The following is a 20,402-nucleotide window of genomic DNA, read 5'->3' as shown; positions in this document are numbered from 1 at the left end:
TGGACAGTTCTGGGGTGAACCCAGCACCTCTAGGGGTAAAAGCTGCATAGACAGTTCTATTGGAGATGGCTTTTGGGGCTTTACAGCCAGGCTTCAGTCAAGCTGGGCATCCAGGTGGAGTATGATACTGTTTGCAATAGAATAGATGACACCCTTCCTTCTGAAGACGGATCGCCTCGGCCTTCCCCTTCCTGAGCTCACTCTTGGGGATTTGCGGATGACTTTGCTGCCTCTTCATGCATCTTCTGTGCTCTGTGCCCACAGCTGACCCCTGCCTTCCCAAACGCACCAAATTAGACCATGCCTTCGTGCGTCTCCTCCCGATTACTTCTGGACTTCTCACTCACATTTCTGCTTTTCCACCCCATGTGCTGGTCCTCAGCATTGTGCATGCTGGAATTACCTGGAGAGCCTAAAAAACCACAACATACACACACACACACACACACACACACACACACACACACAGAATATGCAACTATTGCGATATGCAGCAAGGGACACATGCTAAAAATAATTTCTCTGAAATTCCAATTTAACTATATTTTAGGAGAGTCAGAAACAGCATTGGGGACCAGGTCTAGACACCCTGACAGGAGAACGGGTCGATGAGATCCACTGTAAATGCCGGGGCTCAATCCTGTTTCCTGAGCCCCTTCTCTCATTGTGCCCCCTCTGAAAACAAGTTTGGGTCCACAAGGTCGCACTCAGCCAGCAGGGAGGTCTAGCCAGCCTCCCCCGCCCCCCACTTCAAGTTATCACAGTCCTGTCTCTGATTAATGATTCTGGGGCCTGATGTCTCATGAGGCACGAGGGGTCCTGGAGGGGGTCCAGCGACAAGCCTCACGTACCTTTCTCAGACAACTCACGTGTTCCCGTGGCCCATGGCGTGCCCTGATGCAGCAAGATGCTGCCTCTGACAAAAGAGAGCAAGTCTGAATTATGAAGGAACAGTATGTGAGGCAAAGCAATCTACAGTGAACTGCTTACACACTTCTACTTTCTTCAGTACTATGCAATTTGGCCCTCACTGAGAATTACGAACACAATTGCCAAAATGCTGTGTTACTTCCTAAAGCTTGAACCAAAATACATGTGGAGATGTTCTCAAATATTGATGCCTTTTCCCCCATCCTCTTGTGAAGACCCAGCACCATATTAAGCCACTGGTGCTGGGGCCAGTCCAAACAATGTGCAATTTTATTCTGGAACATTCCTCGGTTGACGGATCAGGTTCTCTGGCGCGATTCATGGTTTCTTACTATGGACTCTGGTTGCACAAGGCAGAAACCAGCTGAAACTGGTTTAAGCAAAAATGGCAACAGGATAGGCCCGTGGAAACCAACCTTCAGGAACAGTCTTCAGGAATGGCTGGAACCAGGGACTAGAACATCATCGGAATGTTTTCACCTCTTCTCTGTACATTTTGACTTCCTCGCCTTCTACAGATCCCTTCTCTCCTCTGAATGGTGTGATAACCTCAGGCAACATCTGTCCTCCAACTTCTGCAACCAGGCAGGAAAAGGCTCTTTCTTCAACTGCTAAACAACAATCCCATCAAGCAAAACAAAACTCAGGGTAAGACCTGAAGTTGGGGTACCATGATGCCAACCTTGGACAAGTCATTTGGCAGGAAAGTGGGGTTGAGTCGGAGGACAGAAGCTCCCTAGAAAACCTTCTGAAGTAGGGAAAGGAGGCGTTCCCCGCAAAAAGGGCCAAGTCCAGACGTGACTCCTGGGGAAATTGCAAGTGGGATATGCATCCCAATTTATGTCTATAACAGATGCCATCAAGTCACATGAGCTCCTCCAACTTGGGCCCTGATGCCCTCCCACCCCACATTCTACATTGGCTTTGTTTTGTCAGCATATATGACAGGAAGTTTCCAAAAAGAACTTTTGTGAAGACACTGAGGCACAAAAGTACCAAGACAGATGGTTCCAGAGCCCAGCAGACCCTCAGCACTCATGCCCTTGACTGTCCTGTGGCCTCTCACACGATCTGATTTGTGACTTCGCTAAGCGAGGAATTTAAATGGTGTGCTGTGGGGCTGGCCTGTGGTCGCAAGCTCCCCCGCTCGTGGGTGAGCCTCGCTGGCCGCCCAGCCCCCACCTCTGCACCTGGCTTTGATATTTTCTACCTACTGGAACAAAACCACTCTGCTAGGGTAGGTTTTTTTAAATTGCTAGGCAACGTGGCAGGTGTGACAAGATCTGAGAAAGCAATGGTTCTTAGTCACAAATAGAAGTTTCTCGTGGCAGGGCATGTCAGGTACAGGGAATGCCACCTCTGTGGCATTAAGTAGCCTCATGCGGGGGGACAATAGATGGCTCATCCTGGAACTGTCTACTCGTCAAAGGCCCCCAGTAGCGCAGAAACTGCACATCAAAAGAGAGAGTAGGGGGAAATGGTATGGCGGTTCCTCAAAAAATTACACATAGAACTATCCCATGATCCAGTAATACCGCATTCACCTCAAAGAGCTGAAAGCAGGGACTCAGGGACATATTTGTGCCCACGTTCATAGCAGCGTTATTCACAATAGCCAGAAGGTGGAGGGACCCAAGTGTCCATCAACCAATGGATGGATAAACAAACTGTGGTGTCTACCTGCAATGTCGCTCAACCTGGGTGGCTCAGTCGGTAAGCGTCCGACTTCAGCTCAGGTCATGATCCCACGGTTCGTGAGTTCGAGCCCCGCGTCGGGCTCTGGGCTGACAGCTCGGAGCCCGGAGCCTGCTTCCGATTCTGTGTCTCCCTCTCTCTCTCTGTCTGCCCCTCCCCTGCTCACACTCTGTCTCTGTCTCGCTCTCTCAAAAAGTAAATAAACATTAAAAAGAATTCTAAAAGGAAGTGAATTCTGACACATGCCAGGACATGGATGAACCTCGAGGACGTCACGCTAAGTGAAGTAACCCCGTGACCAAAGGACAAATACTGTACAATCCTATTCATATGCGGTTCCTAGAATAATCGAATTTGTACGGACAGAAGGCAGAACGGTGGTTGCCAGAGCCTGGTTGGGGGGACGGGGGGGGGGGCAGGGTGGTGAAGTTAGTGTTTCATGGGACAGGGTTTCCGTTTGAGAAGATGATAAAGTTCCGGAAATGGATGGATGTTGGCGATAGCCGCACAACAATGTGAATGTACTGAACGCCACAGAACTGTCTGCTAAAATAGTGACCGCGGTAAATCTTCTGGAGCCTAAATGTTGTCACCATTTAAAAGAAGAGGGGGGGCGCCTGGGCGGCTCAGTCAGTTAAGCCTCCGACTTCAGCTTGGGTCATGATCGCACAGTTGGCTGGTTCGAGCCCCGCATCGGGGCTCTGCGCTGACATCGCAGAGCCTGGAGCCTGCAGCCTGCTTCGGATTCCGGATCTCCCTCCCTCTCTCTGCCCCTCCCCCACTCGCGCTCAATCTTAAATAAAACATTAACAAAATTAAAAACACAAACAAAAAAAGAAGAAGAGGGAGCCGGCCGACAGGAGGTTAGTCTGAGGTGGGAACCCATCACAGGAAGCACGTGACTCGTGAGTGCCGCGGGAAGGGGAGGTCTGAATTCACAGAGGCAGAACCACAGGCCCTGAGCACCTCAGCCTCTCTCGTCTCCAGGCTCCAGACCCCAGGCCGCCCTACTTTCCTGGAACATTCCTCCGTTTAGCAGAGGACAGGTAACGTCACGCTTCTCCTTCCCTCCTGGGAGCCCGGGTCGGAGGGTCCAGGCCTGACTTGTAGTCCCCTCCCCTCTCTGGCCTGATTCCCCTGGACTGAGGGGAAGGCCTACCCCGGCGCCCTCCCGGGTCCCCAGAGTTCCTTCTGGGCCGATGTTCCCTGCGGGGGAAGCTCCCCTTGCGGTCTCTGAGTTCAAGAGTTTACTGACCCTGCTTCTGTGCCCGTTTCCTATTATTGTCCTCCTCTTTCCTGCTCTGTCATCGCTTGGCCAATTTAGAAGCAGGGGGCTGCCTTTTTGACCACGTGGGTATGGCTCTAGCCAAGGGCACTGTGCTCGGAGCTGATGCATGGAGAAAGGGATGGTCCCCTTCCTCCGGGGATTGCATCTGGGGTTCGTGATGAATCTCTTTTGTAACTTCTTACTGTAGGTCTTATACATATTTTGCTAGTTTATTCCCCTTTTTCTGCTACTATAAATGATGTGGTTTTTTAATTCTACTTTTGTACGTTACTGATACACATAAAAGCAACTTATTTTTCGACATTGACCTGATAGCTAGTTGCCTTGCTAAAATCCCTTATTATTTTTTTAATGTTTATTTATTTATTTTTGAGAGAGAGAGAGAGAGAGAGAGAGAGAGAGAGAGAATAGGGCAGGGGCAGAGAGAATGGGAAAGAGAGAGAATCCCAAGTAAGCTCAGTGCCGTCAGAACAGAGCCCAACTCTTGGGCTTGAACCTACGGACTGTGAGATCATGACCTGAGCCGAAATCAAGAGTCGGACGCTTAACCAACTGAGCCACCCAGAGACCCCAATCCCTTCTTATTTTGAATCACTTTTCTGATCATTCTTTTGGATTTACTACCCAGGCTACCATATCATATGAAAATACTGACAGTTTTGTTCTTTTTTTTTTATCCTTAGGGCTTAAATTTCTTTTTTTTTTGTCTTACTGCTCTGTCCAGGACCTCTGGTGCTGCTACATACCAACAGAGACAGTAGGCATCCTCGTTTGGGTCCTGCTTTTAAAGGAAATGTTCCTGGGGCACCTGGGGGCTCAGTCAGTTAAGCATCCAACCCTTGATCTCGGCTCAGGTCATGATCTCACGGCTCATGAGTTTGAGCCCCACATCAGGCTCCTCACTGATAGCGTAAAGCCTGCTTGGGATCCTGCCTGTCCCTCTTTTTGCCCCTCTTCTGCTCTCTCTTGCTTTCTGTCTCAAAATAAACTTTAAAAAAATATAAAGGAAATACTCCTAAGATTTACTTATTAAAAATAATATATACATGAGCTTCTTGTAAGTTCTCTTTATCAGGTTAAGAAAATTTCCTTCTAATCTGCTAAGGTCTTTTTCATGAAAGTGTACTGAATCTCATCATTATTCCCCCCTGGATCTGTTGAGATGATCATGTGTTTTTCTTCTTAAATCCGTTAGTGTAAATTTTTAGTTTGAGCTCCTTTATTATTATTTTATTTTATTTTAGAGAGAGGGCATGTGAGAGGGGGAGAGGAGCAAAGGGAGAGAGAGAGAGAGAGAGAGAGAGAGAGAGAATCTTAAGCAGGCTCCACATTGAGCCCCCTGACGCAGGGCTCAATCCCACAACCCTGGGATCATGACCTGAGCCAAAATCAAGGGTCAGACACTTGACCAACTGAGCCACTCAGGCACCCTGAGTGTTTAGTTTGAGCTCCTTTAAAAGCAGAGCCTGGAACAAAGACTTGGGTTCAGGTAGGTTATTAGAGAGGTGATTCCAGAAAGGAGGGCAGGGTGACTGAGAAGGGAAGGAAGAAAAGCCAATTACAGGAGCTTGACTGATGTCACGGCTGTAGGCCACAGGAGCTTGACTGTTGGGACCTCTGATAAGCCTGCTAGACGCTTCCCAGAATTGCCCAAGGAAAAGGAAGACACTGGAGCTCCTCGTATCCACCAGCTCCTATCCTTCACTGCTTGAGGGCTGCATCTTAGAGAACTTCTCTCCCACTTCTGGGAAACATTGAGCAGGCGTATCCTAACGCTATCCCTAATAAACATTTTTGTTGTAGAAGTTCTCTTTCTCTACTATGAACAGAGATGTCCCATTTTTCTTGTGGGTAGTGTTTGCCACGTATATTTTTCCCCATTCTCTGACTTTGCAACCATTCCATACTCTTAACGCCTAAGGTGTGACTCATAAACAACAGAGAAGTGGGGTTTGTGTTTTCATGTTTTAAAAATCTAATCTGAGATGAGAATTTAGGAATAACTGAGTCCATGGCTTCCATTAAACCCTGTTGAATAAGAGTGGAGTTTTAAAACCTGCCTTTTCAACAAGCTGGCAAGAACCCTAACCCGGAAGTTTCTCTTCTGAGGTAGTGCGTTTGAGCTATTTTTAAAAATCGGCTTTTTTGTTTTTGTTTTTGTGTTTTTGTTTTGTTTTGTTTTGTTTTAGAGTAGCTTTATCTTCACAGCAAAACAAAACCGCCCCCACACGTGCACAGTCTGCCCTGTTGTCAACCTCCCCCACCGGATTGGTACATCTGTTACATTCAGTGAACCTGCATGGACGTGTCATTGTGCATTCATGGGTTTACATTTTTTTAAATGTTTATCTTTGAGAGAGAGAGACAGACAGACAGATTGCAAGCGAGCGGCAGAGAGAGAGGAAAACACAGAATCTGAAGCAGCCTCCAGGCTCCCAGCTGTCAGCACAGTTCGAGTGGGGCTCGAACTCACGAACTGCGAGATCATGACCTGAGCTGAAGTCAGACACTTACAGACTGAGCCACCCAGGCGCCCCATCATGGGTTTAGACAAACGTATCATGGCACATGTCCGTATCATAGCTCACACAGAGTAGTTCCAATGCTCTAAAAATCCTCTGTTGTCTGCCTCTTCACCCGTCCCTCCTCCCCTACCCCTGGCAACCACTGATCTTTCCTCAGTTTTCCTCTTGCTCTATCACCTCATACTTCCGTGAGCTGGGCACATTATGAATCCACACAAGCCCCTGCTTTCTCAAATGCATCATCAGAATGGTTCCTTATTTGTATGGATCTGGTATGATAATTAAATAAAACAACGTATTAACACCTCAGCTCAGTCCCTAGCAGGGAATACAGGTCAACGAAATGTCAGTTTCCCTTTTCTTCTCCCTTCTCTTAGTAATCAGACGTCAAGTTTTGCTGAGAGAAAAACAGAGGGAAGTACCCCTGTGACAGGGTGTATCACCAGAAATCTAAGCAGGGGAGGGCAGAAGTGGTTATTGTCTTCCGAACCCTCTTTCCAACTTGGAAAGTCCCTCCCTTTCTGCTTCCTGTTATCAGGGTTACTGTGCCTGCCTTATCCATTTTCTCAGTCCAACACCTCTGACCTACATCTGACAGATGCACAGGCACCCTCTGCCTGTAAGCTGTCCAGAAGCTAAAATGACTCAGAACTGAGCTGTGTGTGCAGGACAACATGTCTGCAGGACATCAGAGGGAATCATGACCCAGGTCATGCCTGTGTGCTAGTCACATCAAATCTCGTTTCCAAGGGCATGGCCCTGAATCACATTCAAAGTTTGCAGATTTGTCGAGGTAACTATTCCTTTTCCCGGCCCTTCTGTTGTGCCTGATTTATGAATACAAGGCTTTGTCCTTGCATTCAGTCCAGACACCAGCCAGGAATAGATTAACACAGGGCGAGGACTTGAAAAAAAAAATTTTTTTTAAGATTTTATTTTTATTTTTTGATTTTTTTTAATGTTTATTTATTTTTGACACAGAGAGAGAGAGAGAGACAGAGCATGAGCGGGGGGAGGGGCAGAGAGCGAGGGAGACACAGAATCCGAAGCAGGCTCCAGGCTCCAAGCTGTCAGCCCGACGCGGGGCTCGAACTCATGACCCTGAGATCAAGAGTCACATGCTCTTCCGACTGAGACCACCAAATTCTTCTGACACCACCACATAGCAAGGATTAAAAAAAAAAAAAAATCGATCTGACAATTTATTCAACTATCATTAAATGTTTCATCTTTATTGTGATTATTATAAATTTGGACTTCGGAATACCATCTTTTTAAAAATTTATACTTGCCCCTCTTTTTCCATGTTTTTCTCCTTTAATTCTTTTGATTAAAGGTTGTTTTCGGGGCGCCTGGGTGGCGCAGTCGGTTAAGCGTCCGACTTCAGCCAGGTCACGATCTCGCGGTCCGTGAGTTCGAGCCCCGCGTCGGGCTCTGGGCTGATGGCTCGGAGCCTGGAGCCTGTTTCCGATTCTGTGTCTCCCTCTCTCTCTGCCCCTCCCCCGTTCATGCTCTGTCTCTCTCTGTCCCAAAAATAAAAACATTGAAAAAAAAAATTTTTTTTTAAAAGGTTGTTTTCACGCCGTTTTAAGCTTCTCTAGTGGTTTCGAACTTTAATACCCTATCTCTGTTGGTTTTTCTTACAACGTCACCCTGCTTCTATAACTTAAAGTATATCCTCCCTCCTAAACAACACAGAGTTTAGAAAGCTTGAACCATAATCCTCTTTTAAATATTATTGCCCGGTATTTTACTTTTGAACATTTTAAGACTTCTCAAATTAAATACTGTAAATATTGTTACTGCAGACAGTGGTTGTCTGGAGTTACATATTCATTTACACTGTTGTTCTCCCATGCTTCCTTCTTGCATAGAAAACGGTCCTGTAATCATTTTTCCTTCTCCTGGACGCACATCTTTAAAAGTTCCTCTAGTGGAGTATCTTGGGGGTAAACTGTCTCAGGCTTTGTTTATCGTGTCTTTATCTCACCTTGGTTCTCGAAAGACCGTTTTGCTGGGAACACAGAAGTCACTGGATTAAGACCCAGTCAAGACAGAAGCCTTCCAAAGCCCTGTGGAGAGATGAGTTCACTTCCCAAACTAACGCTCCAACCTCCCCTCCCCTCCAATCCTCTTGAGTCTTCTGGAGCATCTTAACTCTTCCAGCTTCATTGTCCCCTTCAGTGGAGAACTCAGAGACCCTAAAGAATAAGCCAGGGAGTATTTGGTGGTGGAACAGTGTTTCGAGATGGAACACCGGAATTTCTTCTCTCATCTACACCATGGTCGGTTTCCTTTTGTCCACGGGCAACTTCTTGGCATCAGGAAGCTTTGGTCTTTCTTCTTTGTTTGAAAGCATCCATCATGGCCTTCTAGGGTCTGATCATCAGGCCCCCGAAACCACTTTATTCTCTCTCCCAGAAGACCTCCAGGCCTCATGCAAGTAGAGCACCCTCCCATTCTGTCCGGAAAGTTCTGTGAGGCAGAACAGGGCTCAAAATAACTCCCTGTGCAAGGACCCGTAGCCAGCCCTGGACTCCAATGGGCAGGTTTGAAGGGCCTGAAAAGCTCTTTCATTTTTGCCACACAGAATCATCGTGAGCCCTCAACCCAACTCACTTCCTGCCAGAGTCCACCCCACAGCCAGCACGTGACCTGGGACAATTCTGGGTCACTTTCCCTCCACTGCCGAGTGGAGTTCCTTTCTACCAGCTTCTTCACTTGCCAGGGCATAAGCACAGACGGCCGCTGGCTCTCGGGTGCGTACTGTTAGGATCAGAAAGGGAAGGGCTCGTTTCCACCAGTTCTGGTTCAGAGTCCTGGGAAAAACACCGCCCAGGCCTAACTCTGAGTGCCCATCTTTGGGGAGTAAGGGGCCCTGGTTGGCCTTGTTATGTGTTCAGCCCAGCTCCGTGGCCTCGGGGTTGGCAGAGCTGTCAGACCCCCATCCAATCTTGCCTGGGTTGTACACGAAGACAAACTATTTCTTCCATTCATTTACTCATCCGTCCATCCACCATCAACCGTTTGCCAGGCCTGTCTGCGGTAGGACAGCAGTATGTGACATTCAGCTTCAGCCCCCATGGGTGGGAGGCCAGTGGGGAGGGAAAGAAAGTTGATGTGTAAGCTATGAGAGACGATACACGTCTAACACGGCCATGTTCGTGGGCCTGGTGTGCCCCAGGCAAGGAGGGCCTGCCCAGGGCAAGAGAGAGAGAGAGAGGGCAAAGAGGAAGTGGTAGGTGGGAACAGGGGCTGACAGGCTTAGAGCAGAACCTATGGGCCCCAGGAGCTTCACCCCTGTGGGGATAGAGTCAGGCTGGCCCAGAAGCATGTGTGGTTGGGATTCACAGCCACAGACCCTTCCAGAAGCTGTCTGGAGCTCCCTGGGCATGAGCCACCCTCCTCCCCCAGCCTGGCATGGCAAAGAAGACCCCAGAAATTTCCTCTGGCCTCCTGCTGTCTTGCATTCCCCTCCCAAGGGTCTCCTGGGGAGGAAGTGTCTAAGCATCCTTCTCTTGCCCCTGCCCTGTGGGCTTTGGCATCACCACAGCTCCTTTCACTCATATAGACTTCGCGCTCCCCTAGGTATGTGACGTTGGCCACGTCAGTTAATCACTCTCTGCCTCAGTTTCCCCATCGCCAAGATGGGGACAGTAATTGTACCTGCCTCGTGGAATTGGGGCATTGATTAGTTAATGTTTGTAGAGCCCTTATGATGGTGCTGATCAGCAGTCAGTAAACGCTCACTGTTGCATTACTTTTGTTATTATTTTTGTCGTTATTGCTCTCATCATCATCATTCTTCTGACCCGGTGGAGACCACAGAGTCTCCGCACAGCAGCGCCCGCTGTCTGAGCCCCAGGGCCGCACCCTCAGCCTCCCCGAGGGTTCGGGGGAGTGTTTCCTGCAGCCGCACGGACCAGATCCTGGGCTGGGGTCACGGCTTGCTCTTTTCTGCGTCTTCCCTCGGCATCACTCCGAAGCAGTGCTGTCCAGGGACGTGCCCAGGTCCAGGCTGACAAGCGGCACTTGCCCACCACACGTGGTGGTGACAGCCTTTGGCCTCAGCGGCCAAAGAGAAAGGCACGACTTCACACTCGCAACCCAGGAATGGAGTTTGGCCTGAGCCCTGAAAACGCTGGGGCGCCCCGATAAAGCAAGGAGACCTGCTCCTCTCCTGCCTCTCCCAGGCTCTGCTGGCCCCAGGGACTCCTGCTTCTGGAGATTCCCTCAGTAGGTGATAAGGCCTCCCTAGAAATGCACGGCAGTGCCTCAGGCCCTGAGCCCCCCATCCCCAGACCAAGGCTCCCTGCCTGGAAGGGCTGGGGGAGACACAATAAACCCGGCCCTGGAAATAGAGGCTGGGGTTTGAGCTACAGCCAGACTGACCCCCATTACCTCTGTGTCTGGGCTGCTGGGGACGGTTGTGGGAGCACTTCCCCTCAAATTGTCCCTATCGGCTGAGTCAGGACAGGTCAAGGTTGCAAGTGGGTGGGTGTTGAGGTTGAAGTAGCTGTGCTGGGGGGTCTGCTGGAGTGCCTCCAGTTCCTGCCCAGCTCTCCTTAAAGAAGTCCGGCTCCCTGCCCACTTTGCTGTGGAGACTGCATGTCCTGGACCGGCCTGACTTTGAATACTGTCTTCGCAGAGGGGAACTGGACAACGTGTCCTTGGGATTTGGGGTTCCCAGGTCTGGGGCTTATAGGCATCACTGCCCTCTATGCACCCACAGTGCACCGAGCCCCATGCACACTCACGTCCCTCACAGACACGCGCAGCTGTCGCTCGCCCTGCCCCCTGCACAGCAGCATGGCAGGCGGCCAGGTTGTATCCCGGCTTATCGGCTACAACCCAGCTTCCTCTGCCTGTGTTCTTGAAGACCTGGAGCTCTGAGAGCCAGCCTCCCAAGTGACTTCCCGAGAACCTCTCAGATAATGAGAGGAAATGTGGTCACCAGCACATAGAAGGCTAGAGTTCCGGGCTGCAGCTCCAGGCCACCACTCCCTGACCTGGGCCCACCATCTCTCTCCAGGCAGCCCTCAGCTGTTCACCGTGAGCCTGTGGATGCCGCTCAAGATGTCCCCTTTTGGTTGCTGGGGCCTGCCCGCCGCCCTTCTCGCCCTGTTCTGCTGCCCAGGTGAGCTGGTGCCTGGGGTTCGTGACTTGGCGCACGCCAGCCCAGAGGGTGGGCCCCTGCCCCCCTGGCTTCAGGCGTGGGAGGGGGTTCTGGTCCTGAAGTCACTGAGGCTTTGAACACAGTGGCAGCCACCATGGGTACAGGATGCCATGCCAGCCTGGCTTCTCCATGATCCTGGGGGCGAAGAAAGAAAAGCTAGCCTTTTGGACACAGCTTCGTGGCCTGTGGCAGGTCATGGAGGCCGGATGGTGGGCTGCACGGGGGCCTGAGGTGGAAGGGGTTGCTGGGGTTCAAGGAAAGGTGAGGGAATGCCCCAGCTGTTCCTCAGATGTGGCTTCGAGACAGCAGGGGGCAGCAGAGGACATTGCCTTTTGACTACGGCCTACAGAAGGGAAACCCACACATCTTCCAGGGGGTCAGGGGACTTGAAGGAAAATGCTGCCATGTGCTGAGCACTCTGTTTTGGACAGCCTGCCAGGCGCTTTTCAAGTACTATCTCACTGAGCTTTCACCACAACCCTGCAGGAAGGGGATTACTAGCCCATTTGACAGATGAAGAAACAGGTTCAGAGAGAGAAAGCACCTTGTCCAGGGTCACACAGCTGGTACCTGGCAAACTCAGGATTTGAATCCAGCTCTGTCTACCTGCAAAGCTCCTTTCTTGTCATTTCATTATATGCCACCAGCTGAGGGCTCAGTGGGGACATGCTGCTGGCGCTGTGGGAGCACAGGGCAGGCCCAGTTGGTTGGGACCAAGGACCTTCTGGCCATCACTGAGTGGGAGGTGAGCACTGGGGACTCAATCTTTATGCATCAAATACTTCCCGAATGCCTGCCATACACAGGGCATTGTGCTAAGCACTAAGAGAAACCTGAAAAATCTGGGCCCTGCCTTCCAGAAGCTCCAGAACATCTAAGGGAGAGTCAGCATGAATATAAATCATTTGCAATTACCTTTCTAAACTCCTCTCCCCCTGCCTTCCTCCTTGCTGAGCTCCAGCCATCCCGATCTTGCCATTCCTCAAGCATACCAAGCATGCCCTTGACCTGGGGTCTTAGTGCTGGAAACACTCCCCCTCCCCAGATAGCTGCAGGGCTCACCCCCAGCCCCTCCGGGTCTTTGCTGGATATCTTGGTGAGGCCTGTGCTGACTATTAAAATGACGGCTCCACCTGCCCCCTCTCTCCTTCCCTGGGCACTTGTTACCACCCGGCAGGCTGGCTATTTCACTTGCTGATTATCGTCTGTCTCCTTCACTATAATGTGAGCTCTGCAAGGGCAGGGTTTGTTCTGCTTTGGTCACTGCCGTGTCACCAGAGCCTAGAATGGCACCTGGCACAGAACAGCTATTCAAAAAAACATTTGCAGAAGAAAAGAAAGGAGAAAGGGTTAAACCCATGGCCACAGGGGCCAAGAGGACACAGTCCACCTCCAGTTCTGAGAGGCCTTCATGGAGAAGGGGACATTTGGGCTGGGCTTTGAAGGTCAAATAGGATCCCTCCCCATGGTGATGGAAGATGTAAGAAGAATGGAGATGGAGAAGACTAATTTGAAGGTGATGGGCTGGAGGAAGAGTAACCAGAGGCAGGGAGACAGCTGGGGCAGCAGGGAGACCTCTGTCTAGAGGTGAGGTAATAAATAAGGCCTGAACAAGGGGAGAGTAGCAGAGGGGCCGTCTCTGGACGTCCTTCCTGGGCACCTGTCCCTTGATCAGACACCCCGTGGCAGGCAGTTCCATGGTGCAGGGCAGCAGAGACATTTGCTGCCCCGTATTTCTGGTCTTCCAGGGTCTGGTGAGACGTTCGAGGTACACATGTATCCAGAGCAGCTGGTGGTGGAGCCCGGAGGGTCCACGTTGATCAACTGTAGTACCAGCTGTGCCCTGCCTGACACCAGTGGCCTGGAAACCACTCTAACCAAGAGTCTGGTGGCCAGTGGAACTCAGTGGAAGCAGTACTTGGTCTCCAATGTCTCCCAGGACACAATCATCTACTGCTACTTCACCTGCTTCAGGAAGCAGAAGTTAAAGAGTCTCAACGTCAGCGTGTTCTGTGAGTGCCACACGGACCCCCCTTCCCGCGGGCTGAGCCTGTGTCGGCTGCGTGTCTGCCGAGCTACTCTGTTACTGCTCCCGGCCACTAGATATGGTTCCCACCTCCCTGGGCTCCTGGGGTGACAAGGAACAGGACCCCCCCACCTTGGGCTCAGAATCTGCTCACACCCTTCACTGGCCTCCTTGAGCCTGCTGGCAACCCCAGGTCTGGGGCTTGCTCAGAGGACAATCTAAGCAAGGTCTGCACAAATCTAAAAGTCATTTCCCAGGCAGGGCCCGCAGTCTCCTCCCCGCTCGGTAGCAGTGGACACCCCCCACCCCATGACGAGTAGTGGGGCACCAAAAGAAAGGCCAGCGTGCTCTCCAGTCGCCCCTGCCCTTCACGGAGGGAAGGTTAAGGCACCCCCTGGGGCTTTTATATTCCTGGGGGCCCCTGGAAGATGTGTGACCATCACACACACACACACACACACACACACACACACCTGCATGTGGGCCATGGAGACCTTCCCATAGGCCAGGATTCCCTCCACATCTCGGCACCAAGAGTGTGGCTTGGGTCTTTCCCATGACCAACATCAGTGGATCAAGTGAATAGAAAGATGTCCTAAATCCAGCCTATTATCCTGGGGTGACTGGGGCAAGGTATTCTAGTTCACAAGAGAAGCCAGGGTACCACTGAGGGCCCTGTTTAATAGATAAGGGATGGAGGCGGCTATGAATCTGATCCTGGAGAAGCAAGGCAGGTCTGACTCCAGTCCCTGCCTCTTAAGTGAGGACCCCACAACGCGCGGCCCTGATCTAACGAACACTCCCCTCTAGGTCCCAATATAATCATCCAGCTGTTTAATGTGGAAATCTGTGTTTGATTTCTGGAGGAGACCGATCCAAATTTTTTATTTCTAGTTGGCCGTACACTTTCTGGACCTCCTCTTTGTAGACACCTGACCACCTTCATTCTTGACCATTCCAGAAAATATCATGTTGGTAAAACTACCACCCAGTATGTCCTTCACCCTGAAGTGTTTCCTTCTTCCTCTCTTTACACTCTAGAGCAGACCAGGCCCCAGCCCGCTTTCCCAAATCCAGCCAAGGACCTGATAACACTACGGTGCCAGGGGCTGGGCCTGGCTGGGTGGGGCCTGCTGGGACAGCACCCTCATTCTGACCAGAACCCCTCGCTCTTTCTTCCCCGCAGACCCTCCAAAGGAAGTGCTGCTGAAGCTGAAGCCCACTCGGGTGGCTGTGGGGGGATCCTTCACCATCGAGTGCTGGGTGCCCAATGTGGCACCTCTTGAGAGCCTCACTCTCACCCTGCTCCGTGGCAAGGAGGCCATGCGCAACAAGACCTTTAGGACGATGGCACTTGCCCCCCAAGAGGCCACAGTCACACATAATGCCACAGCTCATAAGGAAGACGGCCGCCACAACTTCTCCTGCCGGGCAGACCTGGACCTGCGGTCTCTTGGTGGGGACATCATTCACGGTGTCTCAGAGCCCCAGACGCTCAAGGTCTATGGTGAGGGAGAGTCCCCAGAAGGAGGGGGTGGGAGGGAGCATTCATCTCCCACTCCTTAGGGGAAGAAAAAACCTTCACCACGTTCTCTGCCAGCTCAGGGGCCAGGCGTCCAGGGACCCCACACTTAATCCCAGGGGGTTCCCATTTGCTCTCTGTCTTCCCCGAAGCTCTCTCCACGTGCCCAGTTTGGACCCCAACTAGTTGCTTGACCATTAGTGACCAGTGTGACCTTGACCAAGTCAACCTCCTCTCTCTGGCCATGGCCCCTGTCTACATCTAGAGATTTGGCCCTAAGATCCCCTGGAGCTCTGCCATTCTGTGACCCTTGATGGCCAAAGTGTTCCCTGTCTTCAGAGTTTGGTAGAAGCTCACTCAGTTCTGGCCAGGGAAGGGCTTGGTCTGGACCACGCCACTGTCCAGGCCATGGTGTCCAGCAACCATGTGCTGGGGGACATCTGCCCTCATAGTCTCACAGAGGGCTGGCTGGTAGCCTGGACCCTGGCCCACCTTTCCCCTAGGTATTACACCATTAGCCGCTCACGTCTGCAACACGGGTGACTGCAAGATGGGGGAGGGCCGGGTGGGCGACAAGCACACCTCTGGGGCCCTAGCACCTGGGACCGGAAGACTTCTAAGACCGCTGCCCCCTCCTGCCTCCCCAGAGCCCATGCCAGACAACCAGATGGTCGTCATCATCACAGTGGTGTCCGTGTTGCTGTTCCTGTTTGTGACATCTATCCTCCTGTGCTTTGTCTTCGGCCAGCATTGGCGCCAGAGGCAGATGGGCGCCTACAGGGTACAAGGTGCTTAAAGGGGCCCGAGTCGGGCCTACTGGGCGCAGCCTACATGAGTGGCACGGTCACCACCACGGCAGCCACTGGAAGTCAGCGTGGCTCCTCAGGGTTGTGGTCCAGCCCTGGCTGCAGGACTCTAAGGAGCAGCAGAGGACTTTGGGACCATTTCCTCTTCTAGTCTAAATATAAATACCTGGACTTAACCCTGGGCCTCAGTGTCTCCTGGGATAGAACTCAGCAGCTGGGAAGGGTACCCACCAGGCCCAGACTCCTCTCTCCAAATGTCTCCTAAGTCTCCCTCCGCCCATTCATTCACAGGGGCCTTCTAGAGCGCCAGCCAGCCCAGACCCTGGGGAGCCCGCCTGCTGACCAGCCCAGGCACCAGACACCCATTCTCATGGGGCCCCGAGTGACTAACTTCTCCTGAGGGAGGGTGGGGCAGAGAGACGTTCTCTTCCTTCTTGGCCCTCTGGAACCTCAGGCCACTCCCACTGGGAGCGGGACAGGGCTCTGACTTCTCCTTTCTGCCACAAGAACCAGCTTCCTGGGGTGAGGGTGGGGCCCAAGGGAACTGGCTCAGCTCCAGGACCTTTGAGCCAGGCCTCTCCCCCGTCACTCTGGGCCTTCAGAGAGCCTCGGACAACAAAAGCAGTCCTCCCCTCACCTGCTCCATCATTAGGCCATCGACACCCCCCAGCCCTAGCCATCCCAGAGAGGGGTGAGTGGAGGAGGTCGAGGGAGGGCTCTGGGTCCCAGACCACGCCCTGTGGCTTCCCAGCCCTGGACGATGCTTAGACGGACTCTTGCTCCGGGGCAGATATCAGGTCAGTCCAAGGTTTCAGTGGGGTGAAGAGTGTATTGATTCACCCAGGAGAGGGCCTGGCTGCAGCTGAGGGAGGAGAAGGGCTGCTGGGCATGCGTGCAGAGTCACAGGCACTAGAGGGGCACGTAAGGGCTCCAGGGCTCTTTCCAGCCCTGCGGTGAAGCTGGCAGGGTCCCAGGGCTGGCATCTGTCCTCATGGTAGGCTCTCAGCATCATAGTAGTCTGGGGAGAGAACAGTACCTTCGCCTTGGCTCCCTTCCTGCCTCACTGGACCCCAAGGAAGGAAGAGGAAAGGGACAGGCCAGTTGCCTACAGTAATGGTGGTAGGAGCTCCCTGTCCCCCAAACGGCCCTCCTGGCCTCCTGACCCATCCCCGGCCTGGGCTTGGGCCCCACTGCCCACCCACTCTGCCCCTACCTGAAGCCGGGGGTACATCCGCACCCACAGTCCCTGTGGCACTGGGGGGTGGGGGCGGGGGGATGGCTCTCCTGAGATGGAGAAAAGAAAGACATCCCCCCCCCCATCAGATACTCACCCCCACGTATCTCCACCCCACCCTCAGCCCCTGGTGAGCTCTTCCAGCCCAGCCCCAGAGCAGGGCCCTGACAATGCTCAGATCCCCAAGCCTCACTTACGACCCCCTTCTCCCAGAGGCAGGAGGGTGGTGCTGAATCCTGGACGTGTCCTGCAAGTGAGGCTGATGTGGGGGCGGGGAAAGAAAAGGGACTGGCCAGGGTAGCAGGGGACCCGGACTGGGCATCGGGCAGGGGAGGTAGTGGTGGTGGAACACCAAAGGCCCTTCCTCCTGGACTTGCTTCTCCTCCTCCTCCTCATATTCCTCTTGACCCTCCAGGTAGACCTGGGGATTGTGGGAACGGGGGAGGAGAGATGATGATACCAGATCCAGCTCTCCCTACCCCCACTCCTCTGTTCCTCTAATTTCTCATAAAATGGAGCATTGTCTACATGCAAGCAAGCCACCTTGGAGACATTTATTTCTTATTTTTCAGGAGGGAAAACTGAGGCTCAAAGAGGCTGAACAACTTATTTAAGGTCACCCAGCTAATAAGTGGCTGAACAGAGCCTGGAAGCTTCCAGGTATGACTGCAGAGCTGGGTCAGCAGTCCGGTGACCCGCCCCTGGCTTTGCCCCCAACCCTGGCCCCACCTGTGCCTCATTAGGGAGGTGGGGTGTTCATCCCGGGGACTCCCTGAGGGACGGGGCGTGAGGAACAGCAGCAGGTCCGGCCAGCCTGGACGCTGGACACAACCTGACCTTCTCCAAGCGTCAAAATCCTACCTGGCTTTCAAGGGTGGGTTCTAAGGTAACCTGTTCCTCCAAGGAGCCTTTCCCCAACCAGGTGTGCACTCGGCCCTTGTACCTCTCCCTGTGACAGCCACCACCAAAGCTGCCTTGTCTTCACGGTCATTCGTTTATTCTTTCACTTGTTCAACAAATATCACTTGAGCCCCTAATAAGTATCAGGCCCCCTGCAGACCCAGGGTACAGTGGTGCCTGTCCTCCCGGGCCTGTATTCTTGTGGTGGATGCCCTGCAGGGGGACCTTGAAAACAAGACCTGGGTGGTCCGCATTTGGGGATCCCCACCAGATGGAGGCTTCCGGCATGGGAGTCTGGCCCATAAGGGATGCCACAGGGGCCCAGCCAGGTCCACTGCACTGTTGCCTGATTCTTTTTCTCAAGGATCCACCCCTAGATGGATCCCCACCCTTGGACTCGCAGGCCAGGCGAACGGCCCTGGTGGCCCACCTCCCGCGCACGCACCTGCGGGTGGGGGTGGGGCGGAGCCGGCCCTGGGTGGAGCGCTGCTGCCACCAGGCGACTCAGCAGCAGCTGGTGCATCTGCGCGTTCTGCAGCAACATCAGTTCCAGCAGGTCTGGGGCGGAGGAGCTCAGCGGGCCTATGCCAGGTCGCCCACTGCCCACGGCCCCAGGGCCTTTCCCACCGCCCACCCTCCTCCCCACCCCCCACCCCCCGATCTCCCAACGCCCAGCCCAGGACCGCGCGGGAGGGATGTGCCGCGAGGAAGCCTAGAGAATGTGCGAGGCAGAGTGGGGTACACGGCGGGTGAGCCCGGAGTCTCACCTTCCTTCACTCGGCCCGGCTGCGGGGGCGGAGGTGGGGCGGCCCAGGCGAGCGGCTGCAGGACGGTCACCCAGGGCTGGGGGGAGCGGGAGACTCAGCCAGGCCAGGCGGGCAAGGGATGGGGGACCCTCACCCCCCCCCCCGCCGGGACACCCCCACCCCCCGAGTTGCCTTCCTAACCCCTCAGGGGCCGCGTTCTTCTCCCCGCGCCCCCACGGCCTCCCCCTTCCCTGAGTCTCTTCCTCTGCGGCTCACCCACCCCACTTCCTCCAGGGACGTCTCCCCAGTCAGCCAACCTCAAAGGCCGGCTCAGCCCTCACCGTCGGGGCTGCACTCTGTGATGGGAGCTGACCCCAGCTTCCTCCGCTGCGGAAGGCCATGCTGGTTTCCGCGGGTGCGGGTTACCTAGGCGACGTGGGCGACGCGAAACTCTCCTTCCACGCATGCGCAGGTCCCTCCCCGGCCCCAGCGCTCCGGGCGTGTTAGGCTCTCCCACAGGAGGTGTCGCCTCTGAGGGATGCCCACCTCCAACCTGCGTCGGTTCCCCGGGCATCGCATCTTGCTCCTCCCTGTACCTCTCACCCTTGTGCACCTCCAATACCTAGCCTGGGGGCTCGTGTTTGTTGAGTGAATGAGTGAGGGGCTGGGGAGACTGGCCCGTAGAGAATTCTGTAGGAGCCGACTTGGCGGAGAGAGGCAGGTGAGTGAGGAGGGCAGAGGATGTGTTTCACTCTGAATCAGAGGGGCGTCCTTCAGGCTGGGAATGGTTTCTGGAGCAGACCAAGGAAGCGAACATCAACCAAGTTCACAGAAAAGACTGGGCCCTGGCCAGAAACAGGTGGCTGGCCCCTGGACTCCCCCCTTGTGGCCGTTTGCTCCCTCATTCCTGGCTGTTGCTTTACAGAGGTGGAGAACCCCAAGGAGTTCAGCACCAGTGCCCCCATTATTGTCCCACATCCTGGAAAAATTACCAAAGCATGCATTCTTTTGACAGGAAGTTATCAAGGTCTTCTTTGCTTCAGAACAGGTGAGGGGAGAGATCTATTTCGGCAGCTGTGACCATCCTAAGATAGGCCCTGAGCAGCAGTCAAGGAAAATCCAGACAGGAAGCTGGGATTAGCACCCCTCGGGCTGCCCTTCCCCCACCCTCTACTTCTGTTCAGCTCCTCTTCCTGGCACTCCTGGTGTCTAGAACCAGAAAGACCATTCCCGCCTCCTCCTCTGTGCTTCAGTCCCGGGGAGGGGGGCCTGTGGACCGTGCATTAGCTGTGAGTCTTATAGCTTCCACGGCCATCAACAAGCTGACGTCAGGCAATGTAGTGACAGGCCCTGGGGAGTGGGATGGACACAGAGGTGCATCTTTCCATCTGCACCCTCATTGCAGTTAGAGGGGCAAAACCAATCCTCGTGCTTACCACCAGCAAACCTCGGTCAAGGAGGTGCCTGTGTGTGCAAGGCGCCCTTCTGGACACTGGAGATACACTAGTATATTCCTGCTGGTTCCAGCATTGCTGGGAAGTGGAAAATGTATTC

At 53.4% G+C, this 20,402-nt stretch overlaps 2 protein-coding genes across 6 annotated transcripts; one reads left to right on the top strand and one right to left on the bottom strand.

Moving 5' to 3' along the window:
* The first annotated feature begins 3,543 nt into the window (after positions 1-3,543).
* ICAM2 (intercellular adhesion molecule 2) lies at positions 3,544-16,144 on the top strand. Of its 2 annotated transcripts, XM_043584987.1 has the most exons (5): positions 3,544-3,671; positions 11,471-11,575; positions 13,363-13,626; positions 14,827-15,147; positions 15,810-16,144. In XM_043584987.1, exons 2-5 carry the CDS (start codon positions 11,503-11,505, stop codon positions 15,956-15,958), a joined length of 807 nt encoding a protein of 268 aa, XP_043440922.1. In that variant the 5' UTR covers positions 3,544-3,671; positions 11,471-11,502; the 3' UTR covers positions 15,959-16,144. The 2 variants fall into 2 exon arrangements, with proteins under 2 accessions (XP_043440922.1, XP_043440921.1); XM_043584986.1 differs by lacking the exon at positions 3,544-3,671 and having other exon boundaries at positions 10,851-11,575.
* Positions 16,145-16,777: 633 nt separating this feature from the next.
* PRR29 (proline rich 29) lies at positions 16,778-19,518 on the bottom strand. Of its 4 annotated transcripts, none has more exons than XM_043584988.1 (6): positions 19,166-19,518; positions 18,870-18,945; positions 18,548-18,660; positions 17,400-17,623; positions 17,182-17,252; positions 16,778-17,031 (listed from the first exon to the last, which is right to left on the bottom strand). In XM_043584988.1, exons 1-6 carry the CDS (start codon positions 19,247-19,249, stop codon positions 16,958-16,960), a joined length of 642 nt encoding a protein of 213 aa, XP_043440923.1. In that variant the 5' UTR covers positions 19,250-19,518; the 3' UTR covers positions 16,778-16,957. The 4 variants fall into 4 exon arrangements, with proteins under 4 accessions (XP_043440923.1, XP_043440925.1, XP_043440924.1 ...); XM_043584990.1 differs by having other exon boundaries at positions 16,778-16,986; positions 19,166-19,515; XM_043584989.1 differs by having other exon boundaries at positions 19,190-19,514.
* Positions 19,519-20,402: the final 884 nt, after the last annotated feature.

Source organism: Prionailurus bengalensis, chromosome E1 (assembly GCF_016509475.1).
Source record: "Prionailurus bengalensis isolate Pbe53 chromosome E1, Fcat_Pben_1.1_paternal_pri, whole genome shotgun sequence".
Classification (NCBI taxonomy): Eukaryota; Metazoa; Chordata; class Mammalia; order Carnivora; family Felidae; genus Prionailurus; species Prionailurus bengalensis.
This window is presented reverse-complemented; position numbering and strand designations above follow the sequence as displayed.